This window comes from Megalobrama amblycephala, linkage group LG9 (genome assembly GCF_018812025.1).
Source record: "Megalobrama amblycephala isolate DHTTF-2021 linkage group LG9, ASM1881202v1, whole genome shotgun sequence".
Lineage (NCBI taxonomy): Eukaryota > Metazoa > Chordata > Actinopteri > Cypriniformes > Xenocyprididae > Megalobrama > Megalobrama amblycephala.
Window position 1 is genome coordinate 41,106,475 of NC_063052.1, and position 13,721 is coordinate 41,120,195.

At 34.5% G+C, this 13,721-nt stretch overlaps 1 protein-coding gene across 3 annotated transcripts; it reads right to left on the reverse strand.

The window, feature by feature from the left end:
- Positions 1–421: 421 nt before the first annotated feature.
- LOC125275938 lies at positions 422–4,388 on the reverse strand. 3 transcript variants are annotated; one of them, XM_048203292.1, is made up of 6 exons: positions 4,032–4,383; positions 3,269–3,318; positions 2,546–2,842; positions 2,042–2,287; positions 1,892–1,939; positions 422–1,774 (listed from the first exon to the last, which is right to left on the reverse strand). In XM_048203292.1, coding segments are annotated over exons 1-6 (789 nt in total). In that variant the 5' UTR covers positions 4,034–4,383; the 3' UTR covers positions 422–1,628. The 3 variants fall into 3 exon arrangements, with proteins under 3 accessions (XP_048059249.1, XP_048059251.1, XP_048059250.1); XM_048203293.1 differs by having other exon boundaries at positions 1,703–1,774; positions 1,892–1,946; positions 4,032–4,380; XM_048203294.1 differs by lacking the exon at positions 2,546–2,842 and having other exon boundaries at positions 4,032–4,388.
- Positions 4,389–13,721: the final 9,333 nt, after the last annotated feature.

A 13,721-nucleotide genomic window follows, 5' to 3' on the forward strand; every position in this document is an offset into this window, starting at 1 on the left:
CTCACAAGACACACCTGCACATTCACATCTGATGATCAGCAGCTTCACATTCACAGTGAGGTAATGAAGACACCAGAAAATCAGTTTGGTTTATACAACAGGAATGTAAATCATTGTTCTTCTCCTGGCACAAAATTAAGTTCATTATTTGGCCAAAGTATGAATATTTAAAGCTAGAAAAACAATAAAAAAAATAGTTTGAAATCATATTATGCCCTAGTGGTCAGTTATAGGCAACAGCAGCAAAGAAAATCACGGATGGTCTGAAAACGTGTAGAAATATGTAAAGGAAAACCCATTAAAACGTGTTCAGTTGGCAATAGTAAAATGAAGTAAAATTAAAACTTTTTTAAAAAAAAAAATTTTTTTTTTAAATTTTCGTTGACAGCTAAATAAATGCTTTTTAAATAGTAATGTTCTGGCACCATCTAGCTGTCAAAAAAAAAAAAAAAAACTACACCACAACCGAATTGGCTTTCTAAAGGAAATTACAGAATGATAAATAAATAAGGCACGATTCTTTCAACCCAACCGTTGGGTTATATTTTTTAAATTTAATTTTGATAAATGGGCATTGTTTTTACCTGAGTCACACGACAGCTTGTAATACTGAACAGGAATGTTTATTTATACATTAAATCACGCATAAGATCGTTTTGATTATTGATTTGTACCAACGCAAACCGAAAGTTACATTTCATCATGGGACATGTCTAATAAAACCTGGACTGGAGTTATTGCTTTACAACTAGCTTATGAATATATAGCTTTATCAAGAAACTGAAATGTTATGAAAATACATTCTTTCTTTGTTCTTGGCACGTTTTTTTCTGTTCCAGAAGGATAGTTTTGTTTTGCAGCCATAGCCATGTCAAAACGCATGTTTTTATCTGACGCACTGCGTGATGTCAGAGTCCAAAACAGTTATTGAATGTTTGACTCCTCACATAAATATGTATGTTATAAAGAAATATTCACATTATGGTAAATTAATGTCATGTTTATTTTATATAGCGATGAGCAAAGGGCCCCCTAGTGGTTCAGGGGCCCTATGCAACTTGCGTAGTTTGTGTATAGGGAAGATTGGCTCTGATTGCAGCATATTTTAACACAAAGCATACAAAAATATTTCTTCAAGTCCTTCACAGTTCACAGGCACATAAGGTATCTCGATATTTTCTCCGTTTTTGTTGATAACGATAATAGACAATATTTTTCGGAGAGTTTTTGTGCTGGTTTGTCTTGAGTGGTTTAGGCATGACTGACTCACAAAGCTTTTTATGTTCTTCATATTCTGTGCATTAAAAGGTGATATTTTCTCCCTTAAATTGATTTTTCTAACCTAGATGTATGCATCATCTTTTATGTCAAATTCTTACATTTAATCAATAAATTCAGTTAGAATAATAAGACACAATTGGATTAAATCACCATCAACAAAACCCATCTTTGGCACAGAAGCTGCATCTGAAGTGGCATTTAGATGTATTTATACTGGCAGTTTAATGCTGTTAAATAGTTAAAAAAACTGTTCAGATCTGTTGGCTCTGAAAGTGACCAGTGTCGTCGCTAGATGTTCTGAGCCATGTTTACAGTTTAATCGCACAGGGGCCCTTTAGGAGAGATTATTATAGGCCCTCAGGTTCCTCTGGACTTTGATGGCCCTGTGAGTAACCTCTATTGAGACGCTGGCGTTTCTTGATGACGACAAAGACAATCACACCCACCAGAACCAGCAGAATCACAGGCAGTCCAACACGCCAGAACCAGTACACTGGGATTGGAAGGAGGAAGGTGGAAAGAGCACACAAATTTTTAAAAATTATTTCTTTTTTAAAACTCACTGCCTACATTTTATTTTAAAGATCTCAATGCCTCTTCTTCTACTTACTATGTTCAGTGTCACCCTGCTGTCCTCCCACTGATCCTGTACCAGATTCTGTAGAGGAAATCACAGGTTCGTCACACAGTTTAGCATTTGCTGTTCAAATCATGATGAATAAACTCAAATATTTCTGATCATCCACTGATCTTCTCTCACCTGTGACTGTGACTGTGATCAAAGTTTCATTATTAGAGTCCAGAACTCTGTATGTTCCAGTGTCAGTGGCTCTAAACTCTTTAATGGTCAGAGTCTCATTGCTGTCGGTCAGTCGATCACTGCTGACCCCGTGACCTCTCGTCCACACCTCTGTCCACTCTCCACTGGAGTTTTTCTCCACTTTATCAGCATTGATCAACAGAACATCCATCTTCAGCTGCTCTCCTGTTTTCACAGAAATCTCATCTGAGGAGAAACAAAGACATTCATCCTCAATCATTGTTATGATGTCAGTCTAAACACATGTTTAGAGTTAAAGGGACCAAATGCATTCACTATGGTATTATATTCCAATGCAAGCCATTGGAAAAACCCATATTGGTAATGATTAATCTGAACAGGTGATAAGCGTCACATTCAGTGTCTCTGATGGTTACAGGACCTCATGGAATACCAACACAATTACTAAAGGAAAGCTGATGATTTGATCAGTTTTGTCTTTACCATGAATTTCAAGATGGTACTTCAGTTCTCTCCGATCATCAGTGTAATGGACTCTCAGAATGTATTTCCCAGCATCACTCAGTCTCAGATCCTTGATGGTGATGTCACATGATCCTGTTTTAAATACTCGTCTATTTTCACTCTCACATTTATCATTCTCACATTTAAGAATGGGGTCTGCCTGTCTGTATAGAATAACATTAAAAATGTCTCTGGCCCCAATTTTACATTGCAGGGTGGCGTTTTCTCCGTTTTGCCCTGTCACATGTATAAGGATGTTTCCTACAGTGGAGGATTCTGCAAATAAAGATATTTGTATATTTATATAAATATTTATATAACTTCATTCAATACAAACTGAACAATAGATGTTTTTGTCTATACTCAGTAATAAAGGTCATCATGAAATATTTATTTTAGTCACTTGCTCACACATCCAATTGGATTCAATAATTGAACTGATAATGATGATGATGGAGTTTCCCCAATATTTAACATCAGAAATGCCTATATTAAGGTTGTTGATTCGAGCCATGATCACCTTCTCCATATAATCATTTACAATAAACAATCAATCAAGCTTCTCGCTTTCTTCAGAGTTAATTTGTTCAGCTATTAAGATTATATAATGCTTACTGGCTTCTGAAAGCTAACAAACAACTATAACTCTACTGAACTGAAGATTAAACATTGTTACAATTTATAAACAAATATTATACTGACCGATATAATTGATAAAGCACAACAACAGCAGGAGATTCAAGCATCTGGACCTGATGAGGAAACAGAAGAGATGATTTATGTGACAGATTCAGGATAATAAACATAAACACATTAAAATGCTTCCCTGAGCACTAAAATATTACTGAACAATGACTTTCATTACATTTAGTGTGAATATTTAGGCTATCACATCTGGGTCTTACATGATAAAATCTGAATCTCTGCTTTAATAAATAACCCCTGTGTAATACTGAACATTATCAGTCAAACTCAAAACACAACTTTAATCTAATTAACAATCTAATAATTATATTAATAACCAATAAAAACCATCATCACAACCATGGCCATCATAAATCACTGTAATAGTTCAATTTCAAAATTGCTTTATCGGCATTTACTTAAAATAATACAATATTGCCAAAGCTTGGAATACATATACATAAAACAAACAAAAAAAACCCCATTAAAATAATAGAGGAAAATATTTTAACATAACTTAAACTTGAATAAACAGTGTAACAAATTAGAACATGTCTGAACATTTGATATACCACAGCGCTTTAACACACACACACACACACACACACACACACACACACACACACACACACACACACACACACACACAGAGGGCAAAGGTCACTGGTGACATAACTGGTATGTTCATCAAAAACATGCTGACTCATTTCCGCATCAATAACTATATACTAATAACACAAAAATACACGCTGGATTTATATTTTAAAACATGAAAACTTACATGATAAGTAATGCTTGAGTCTTTTTTTTAAGATTTATTGCAAGTTTAGTGAGCGAAAAAATAAATTAATAAAAGCGAAACTGAAAGTACCACGTGCGAGCTTCTATTGCGGCTCCAGATCGTTTCCTCGCGCCCTTCCCTCGCTAACTTCCACACGGTGCGTCCGAAATCGCGTGTCTGAGTAGCTACTAGCCTACTTTTGAATCTGAACTTCGCGACCATTAAAAAGTACGTTCTTTACAGTATGAATGGAATAGAGTCTGCCATGCTGTCATCACGTGACCTATCGGCGTCAGTCATCTTCTTGTTTACGGCGGTTGGGATCCAGCGTTTTGGTGCATTACCGCCCCCTTCTGTTCCGGAGTGTGGATCAGAACATAGGTTTACAGCATGGTTTACAGACTAACCATCCACCTTCCCCCCCGTTCACTCACACACACACACATACACACACACACACACACACACACACACACACACACACACACACACACACACACACACACACACACACACACACACACACACACACACACACACTTCTTCCCTGACCTGCAATAATACTAAACTATTAATAATGCTATTAACTTTCCTTAATACCCCTATAGCATTCATATCCAATCAAAAACTCCTGTTTCTCTTAAAAAAATAAGAAAAAAATGTTTTGCTTAATAACCCATTTAATGTTCAGTTTATTAAATAATTTAATTATTAAATAACCCACTTTATTGCATCAAACCACTGAGTGTAAAGATGTATTAAAATCCTCCTGATTTCCCAGTGCAGTTTTAACCAGTTGAATGTGCTCTATATAGCTTGCATTGACACTTGGCTAACAAAGCAGTGTTTTGTGAATCCATGTTCATAAATATTCCAGGTTTCATAGAATTTAATATCTAACAACACATCTGGCACATGCTTTTGATGTTAACATGTGTAATGTGTTCTGGTTAAACTTTCAGAACTGTGTGATAATTGCATGATTTCAGTATAACAGATTTCAGTTATTTCAGATTTCAGTATAACTGTTTCAGGACACTAGTACAAAAAGGCATCTGCTCAAACTAAGCTGCAAAAAGAATCGCTGATCTCATAAACCAGGATATATTATATCTACATATATTTAATAGTAACTGCACATTCACAGTGAGGTCATGAGCAGGAATAATATCCTGATGATTTCAGTCTGATCTCAACAGTCTGAGCAGCAGATTTCAGGCCTGATTGTAAAATTGCAGAAATATGTTGACAGAACTTGACCCTGCTGGTCAAAACGCTGTAAATGCAACAAAAGCTGTATAAAAGAGTCTGTATGTGTCCTTTTAACAATTTTCAGGGCTTGTTTTGTTTGTTCTACAGATGGCTCAGCTAAATAAGAGATTAATAATTACTATTATTCCTTTTAATTATAAAAATGTCTCATTAAAATCAGAGATCAGATCAGGTAAAAACACAGACACTTGTTTAATGGTTCACCATTTACAACAAAAATATTTTCTCACCAATAAAGTAAAAGAAGTGTCTTTCAAAATAATAAATAGATTTTACCCTGTTAAATATTTTATGATTAAATATAATACCAATATTGATACAAGATGCTCATTTTGCCAAGTGAACACAGAAACTGTCTATAATTTATTTTGGTCATGTTTCTATACTAAACAACTAAAGATACTGAAACATTTATTAAAGTTAATATTTAACAAGATATATATATATGTAACTTTTAAAGATATTATTTTTGGCCACTTTGATTCTGATTCTAATAAAAACAAAGCTTTTTTTTGTTATAAATGTAATTTATTTTCTTGGCAAATTCTATATCCATAAATGTAAATTCACTATCAACAACCAATTTTTCTTGTTTTTTTTTTTTTTTTTTTAAATAATTTAAAATGTACCTTAACACTATTTCATCCTCTGTAAATAAGAAAGCAAGAAGAACAACCTCAGTTTGTAATTACTTTAATTTGCACAGCACACTCTAATTGAAATATAAATTAATATCTTACTCTTTTTCTGTTTGCAATTATTGTTATTAATATTTTTTTTTTGTTCTGTATGTTCAGATGACATTGTACATAATGTTGATACATGTTGTATACCATATACAAAATTGTATATCATTAATGTCATCTTTGTAATGTTTGCAACCATAAAAAGATTCATAAAGCGTTTGAAGCTCCATGAAGCAGTGTTTTGAAACCACCCCTCACTACATTAAACTGGTTATGGTCCTGCATGCAATACAAATATTTTTACATTAATTGACATTATATTGATGGACATCATTATTATTACAACGTTAACATTTGTAAATCCAGAAAGCACATGCTGAGTTTAACTTTACTCTGAATATGAAGATAATTAGTCGCTGCTGCTGTGTTGTAGCATTTTTGTAAAACACTCTCAAAATGTTTCTCCCAGCATCACTGTCAGGATCACCAGCTGGAGTGCCCTTGATAGCCACCAGAGGGCACTCCACCCCAGACCATCGCCACTCTATCATGGACTACATTTCCCATAATCACATGTGATTACAGTGTAGTTGCTGAAAGTCATATCCAGACTGCAGGTTTGAGCTGACAGATTTCACAGAAAATATCATCGTGTGATTGGCACAGACAGATTTCTTAAGCCTCAGGGTATAATTTTATCCAATTTGAGGAGATCAAATGTGTTTTATGTTTTGAACCAACTTTAGAACACATTAATGTTTTCATCTGTCACGTGTCTCCTAGTAACAAAGGACATGCCTGAGTTTGATTTGCTCAGAACAATGTAAAAAGTTTTTAACCATTTGCAAAGGCAGCAAGTGTATGATTCTTAGTGTTTTAAAAATATGTGAAGATTTTAAAAGTCATGTAGTATATTCAAACCTTCCTCATCCATTGCCAAGTTACATGTATTTCTAGAGCTTTTTACAGTACAGATCGTTTTCAAAGCAGCTTTACAGTGATGAACAGGAAAACAATGATTCAGTGATGCAAACAGAGTTCATTTCTGCGGTAAAGCAGTTGTAAACATCAATTATTAAATGACTTTCGGTGATGTCATCGATCAGCTCAGTTACAAATACGTTTTCTCTTGTTTGGTGGGTGTGTCAAAAATGTCAGCCCAATCAGCATCAACATGCATATAAACCACGCGGTATTAAAGAAACAGCTCGTAAATGTAATTTACATCACAAATTCACAAGAGCAAGTATATTGTTTACACATGTTTATTTACATTAATGGCAAAATAACTTAAATAATAAGTGCACAAGTATAGATCTGGAACTTCTTTAAGTCTGTCTAAATATCATTTAGTAATTGCAATGTCTTCTGGTCCATATCCTTTCCTTAGGAAGGTGTGCTAGACACTGATTAATGTGATAAACATAAAAAATTCTATACTTATATATTTTGTTATTGTATTGTGGAGTGATACTTTCATAAACTTTTATAAACATAAAGACAAATGTTGGATCACAATAATTAGAAACCACAGTTTTCACAAATCCCTTCACTCTTTTGAGATGTTTTATTCTGGACGGCAAGGGCAGTGACTGTAACATCAAGCGTATTTTGCAGTGTTAAACATGTATTTATACCGACTTCATTAGGCTCCGAAAATTCTTCAAAAAGAACACAATGGTATGGAGTCAAATTAATGCCTTAAAGTTTTGCACAAAAATAAAGTTTTGCAAAACACAAAAAAGAATTGCAAAGGAAAAATAAAGTATTGAGCAGAAAAAAATAAGTTTTGCAAACAAAAATAAAGAATTGCAAAGGAAAAATAAAGTATTGAGAAGAAAAAAATAAGTTTTGCAAACAAAAATAATAAATTGCTAAATAAAATAAAGTAGTGCAAAAATAAAAATATAATAAATTACAAAAATCAATGACAGCTGTAATCCTATTTTATCTTTGCCACATATTTTTCATGCTCAAACCTACTAAATCATTTGCAACGCTCATTTTATTCTGCGTTTCAGTCAAGCATGCGCTCACGATACCGGTTTCCTTTGCGCTGCACTTTTCTGCGCGGTTCTCTTTATGGCACTGGTTTGACGTGGGGGTGGAGTCAAGAAACGGGGGCACGCCCCCGCGAAATGCATTGGAGGGGAACGTAATCAGCGACAGGTGAAATAATTCTTTGACATGGTTAAAAATAATGAATGGTTTGTTTTTGTTGGTTTGTTTAGCATATGTTGTCGCCAATTACGCCCCCCTCCAATGCATTTCTTATAGTAATATGACCTGTTGCGCTCTGTCTCACTGCCTGTATCCACTTTTGTGTCCTTAAACATTCATTTTTTGGGGTCGACAGCTTATAAAAACTTATTTCTGGGGTTTTTAGCTTGTTAGCTGTACACCTTGTCACACAGCAGCTTTTAGGCATTGTTCTGTTTTTTGTAATGAGTCAGAAAAGACAAGGAGGCAGCATCATGCATTACAAAGTCAATGGAGACGGTTGGATTGATTTTTCCCCCGGTGGGCATGGTTTTCAGATTATAATAAATGCGCTCTGTCTCTATGCTTGATCTGTTCTGTTGCGATCTGCGTCTCCTGTCGATGACGTGTTTCGCGGGGCGTGCCCCCGTTTCTTGACTCCACCCCCACGTCAAACCAGTGCCATAAAGAGAACCGCACAGAAAAGTGCAGCGCAAAGGAAAACCGGTATCGTGAGCGCACGCTTGACTGAAACGCAGAATAAAATGAGCGTTGCAAATGATTTAGTAGGTTTGAGCATGAAAAATATGTGGCAAAGATAAAATAGGATTACAGCTGTCATTGATTTTTGTAATTGATTATATTTTTATTTTTGCACTACGTTATTTTATTTTGCAATTTATTATTTTTGCTTGCAAAACTTATTTTTTTCTGCTCAATACTTTATTTTTCCTTTGCAATTCTTTATTTTTGTTTGCAAAACATTTTTTTATTGCTCAATTCTTTTTTTTGTTTTGCAAAACTTTATTTTTGTGCAAAACTTTAAGGCATTAATTTGACTCCATACAATGGCCTTCTCAGCTGCCATAGTTGCATCTCTTGCATCATCAGAATGGGGTGTTCAGTTCAACGCACCACCGTTTCCGTTTAAAAAATGTTTTGCAACGTTTTGTCGGGGCTGAACGTAGTTCAGTCCTCATCGGTGTCAGTGCAGTCAGATCAATAATATTGCTGAACATTAAGCAGCTTCATAGTGATAAACAGGAAAATAAAGATGAAATAGAATTCAAATATATATTAGAAATATATCTTAAGTAAGAAATTTTATTTAAACAAATATTTACAATCTTTACAATGCTTTCAGTTTTTTTGTTTTTACCATAAATACATTCAGAACAATAGGTGATATTCAATCAGAACTAGAGCACTTGCAGATACAGTAAATAGAATCTTGGTCTAAATTGGAGAAATATGTTGACAGAATCCTCTGAAGATCTGTTTGGCGCTCAGGGAAAATTACAAGCAGCCAGCAATCCTCATCACAATCTGAACTGCCATGATCACTAAATACACAAAAACTAGCGACATCACAAAATACCCATTCAGTTTCTCTGTCCACCTCGAAAGTTCTCGATCAGGATGTGTGGAAGCTGGAAGAGAGCACAAATTTTTACATTTTTAAACTTTTTAAAGTCTCTTACTTTACTGTTCTTCTGTGTTACCTTTGTCTTCTCCTGTTGGGCCAGATTCTGCACAAGATATGAAAAAAAAAAAACAGTTTAGCTTCGGTTTGAAAGAGAAAAACCCAAGTTCATGCTGTATTAAAAATAATATTTCTGATCATCCACTGATCTTCTCTCACCTGTGACTGTGACTGTGATCCAGATTTCTCCTTCAGAGTCCAGAACTCTGTATGTTCCAGTGTCAGAGACTGTAAAATTACTAATGGTCAGATTTCCATCTCTGTCGGTCAGTCGATCACTGCTGACCCCGTGACCTCTCGTCCACACCTCTGTCCACTCTCCACTGGAGTTTTTCTCCACTTTATCAGCATTGATCAACAGAACATCCATCTTCAGCTGCTCTCCTGTTTTCACTGAAATCTCACCTGAGGAGAAACAGATATTAATCATTATTATAATGGTGTCACTCAATCAAGATCATAAGCAGATTTAGTACAAAGAGGACCGAATGTAATGTTGGATGGGATGTGAGACATTTACTGTCTTTGCTGGTTACTGCGCTGCATGCAGTTACATTGTTAACATTATTAGGAAATGCAGAAAGAACATGATGACTTTACCATGAATATGAAGATGATATGTTCTGATTTGTTGCTCCAGTTCTCTCTGATCATTATAGTAATAAACTCTCAGAAAGTATTTCCCAGCATCACTCAGTCTCAGATCCTTGATGATGACGTCACATGATCCTTTTTAAATACTCTGTCATTTTCACTCTCACATTCTTCATTCTCACAGACAGGGATGGTTTTTGACCAAGTGTTTAAATCAAGATGAGAAATGTCTCTGGCCTCAAATTCACATGGCAGGGTGACGTTGCTTCCTATTTTCCCTGTCACGGGTATAGGAGTAGTTCCTGCAAAAACAGACAGTATAAAATTAATTTCATACAAAGTAAAATACATGTAGTGTTTTAGTTTATTCTCTATTATCAGGTTGTCATAAAATATTCTAGTACAGTTATTTTAGTCATCTGGGTTTTCTTTTGCTCCAGGTGTTTTACAATCACCACACATCCGAGTGGATTCAACAGCTGGTGGAACATTTAACATCAGAACCGAATGTAATGATTAAAGGCCCGTTCACACCACGGATGACAAAGATAATGCTAAAGATATAGTTAAAGTTAATATAGTATCTTTATAGTTGTTGGTGTGAATGGGCCTTTAGGTTGTTGATTCGAGCTTGATCACCTTCTTCATACAATCATTTACAATAAACAATCAAACCATCTTCTCGCTTTCTTCAGTCACTAACTGCTCTGCTCAATTAATACTCATTTAAAAAAATAATTAATGAGCTAGAAGTCACTGCATAGAGAAGTCAGTGATTTCAAGGTTTGTTATGATGTAATAAGGTGGAAAATTTCCAACATCAATCTACAAATGTCAAAGTCACCTGGTGCATGTATATGTAATAGTGAAAATCAAGAATTGTTACAATTTACATACAAAATGACACTGAATGACACTGACCGCAATGACTGATGAAGCAAAACAGCAGCAGAAGAAGATTCAAAAACCTGTTGAGAAACCAGAAGAGCTGGATTATGTCACAGATACATTCATACAGCGACAAAATGTTTTGCTGAGTGGAAAAATACTACTAAACATTCACGTTCATTTAGTGTGACTATTGCACACATGTGGATCTTACATGATAAAAAAATGTCCAATCTGAAACATCAAACTTTAATCTGAAACTTTGACTGATCATTTTCAGTATTACTTAAAACCAAACTCAAAACACAAACAACAGGCTGTAGAAATTTGGTGACAATCTAATATTAATAACCCCACTAATAAAAACTAGCATCATAATTGTCATCATCACAATCACAATAATGGACCCATCATCATAAACATGTCAGCTCATTTCCTCATCACTTGCAGGGTTAGTTTTCCTCAAACAGAAACACAACTATATGCTATAATACACTATACAGTATATAACACAAAAACACAGAAGCTGGATTTAGACAAACATGAAAACTTACATGGTAAAGATTCGGCATGAGTCTTATTCTCAGGCGTCAAAACTTTGTAAACTTGTTTAGCAAGATCTGAGTAAAAACAAAAATCACACAGGTGAGATCGAGCTTCCAAGATCAAGTGATATTTGACACCTCCTACGAAGTGTTATGATTGATGAGGAGTTTCCTCTACTATAGGGTGACTCATGGTGAAATACTGGATGGGACGGACAAGCATTTAACATAAATGTACACACATTTAACATGGCATTCACTATAGGGATAGTTCACCCAAAAATTACCCCATGATTTACTCACCCTCAAGTCATCCGTGGTGTATATGACTATCTTCTTTCAGACAAACACAATTAGAGATATATTAAAAAATATTCTGTCTCTTCCAAGCTTTATAATGGTAGTGAATGGGGGTGTATCCATCCATTATGAAAATAATCCATATGGCTCCAGAGGTTAATAAAGGCCTTCTGAAGTAAAGTGATGGTTTTTTGTAAGAAGAATATCCATATTTAAAACTTTATTAACTATAATAAATAGCTTCTGGCAGACGGCTGTACGCATCGATTTGCAGCAGAAGAGTGACCTCTGACCCGACGCATGACGTAATGATGAACACGGAAGCTCAGAGGAGAGAACAAAACAAAACACTGGTCATGAATTAGAAGAAAACAAGAAATTTTAAAGAGAAATATTGGAGGAGTTCAATATAAGAGAAGATGAGCTTGAGTTTGTTGCACAGCCCAATTTGTTTGAACAAAGTTTATGATACTCCTACATCTCTTGTGGCGCAAGTCGACTTGTGCAGTACGCGTACAGTCGTCCGCCGGAAGCTAGTTATTTTAGTTGATAAAGTTATAAATATGGATATTCTTCTTAATTACTTTTATAATGTATTTTTGTTGGGCTTCAGAATCTCAACCCCAATTCACTACCATTATAAAGCTGGGAAGAGCCAGGATATTTTTAAACATAACTCTTTGTTGTTTCATAGTCATATACAGCTGGCTTGAGGGTGAGTAAATCATGGGATAATTTTCATTTTTGTGTGAACTTTAATAACAAAACTCTCAGAATATACTTCAGACAGGCAAACACAGAGGGAGAACTGAAGGCTTAAGTACACAGACCAAGCAAAGGAGCAAACAAGATAATTATTGGACAACAGGTAAATAGGATAACTAATTAAACTACAGTACAGTATAAAAGTTTGGAACCACTTAGATTTTTAATGTTTTTAAAAGAAGTTTCGTCTGCTCACCAATTTATTTAATTAAAAATACAGTAAAAAACAGTAATATTGTGAAATATTATTACAATTTAAAATAACTGTTTTCTATTTGAATATATTTGACAAAGTAATTTATTCCTGTGATCAAAGCTGAATTTTCAGCATCATTACTCCAGTCTTCAGTGTCACATGATCCTTCAGAAATCATTCTAATATGCTGATCTGCTGCTCAAGAAACATTTAATGTGTACAATTGTACAAAATATTTGTGTACAATATTTTTTTTCAGGATTATTTGATGAATAGAAAGTTCAAAAGAACAGTGTTTATCTGAAATCTAATCTTTTGTAACATTATAAATGTCTTTACTGCCACTTTTGATTGATTTAATGCATCCTTGCTGAATAAAAGTATTCATTTCTTTAATTTCTTTTCAAAAAAATAAAAATAAAAATTCTTACTGACCCCAAACTTTTGAACGGTAGTGTATAATGCTACAGAAGCTTTGTATTTCAGATAAATGCTGTTCTTTTGAACTTTCTATTCATCAAGGAATCCTGAAAAAAAAGTAAACAACTGTTTTCAACATTGAAAATAATCATAAATGTTTATTGAGCAGCAAATCAGCATATTAGAATGATTTCTGAAGGATCATGTGACACTGAAGACTGGAGTAACGATGCTGAAAATTCAGCTTTGCATCACAGGAATAAATTACTTTGTCAAATATATTTAAATAGTACACAGTTATTTTAAATTGTAATAATATTTCACAATATTACTGTTTTTTTA

What these genes read in the sequence shown, in the direction of transcription:
- LOC125275938 (XM_048203292.1), bottom strand. An exon ending in GTGCTTTATCAATTATATCG is followed by an intron (nt 2,843 to 3,268) that starts GTCAGTATAATA and finishes CTTTATTTGCAG; the next exon opens with AATCCTCCACTGTAGGAAAC. An exon ending in GATCACAGTCACAGTCACAG is followed by an intron (nt 1,940 to 2,041) that starts GTGAGAGAAGAT and finishes TTTCCTCTACAG; the next exon opens with AATCTGGTACAGGATCAGTG.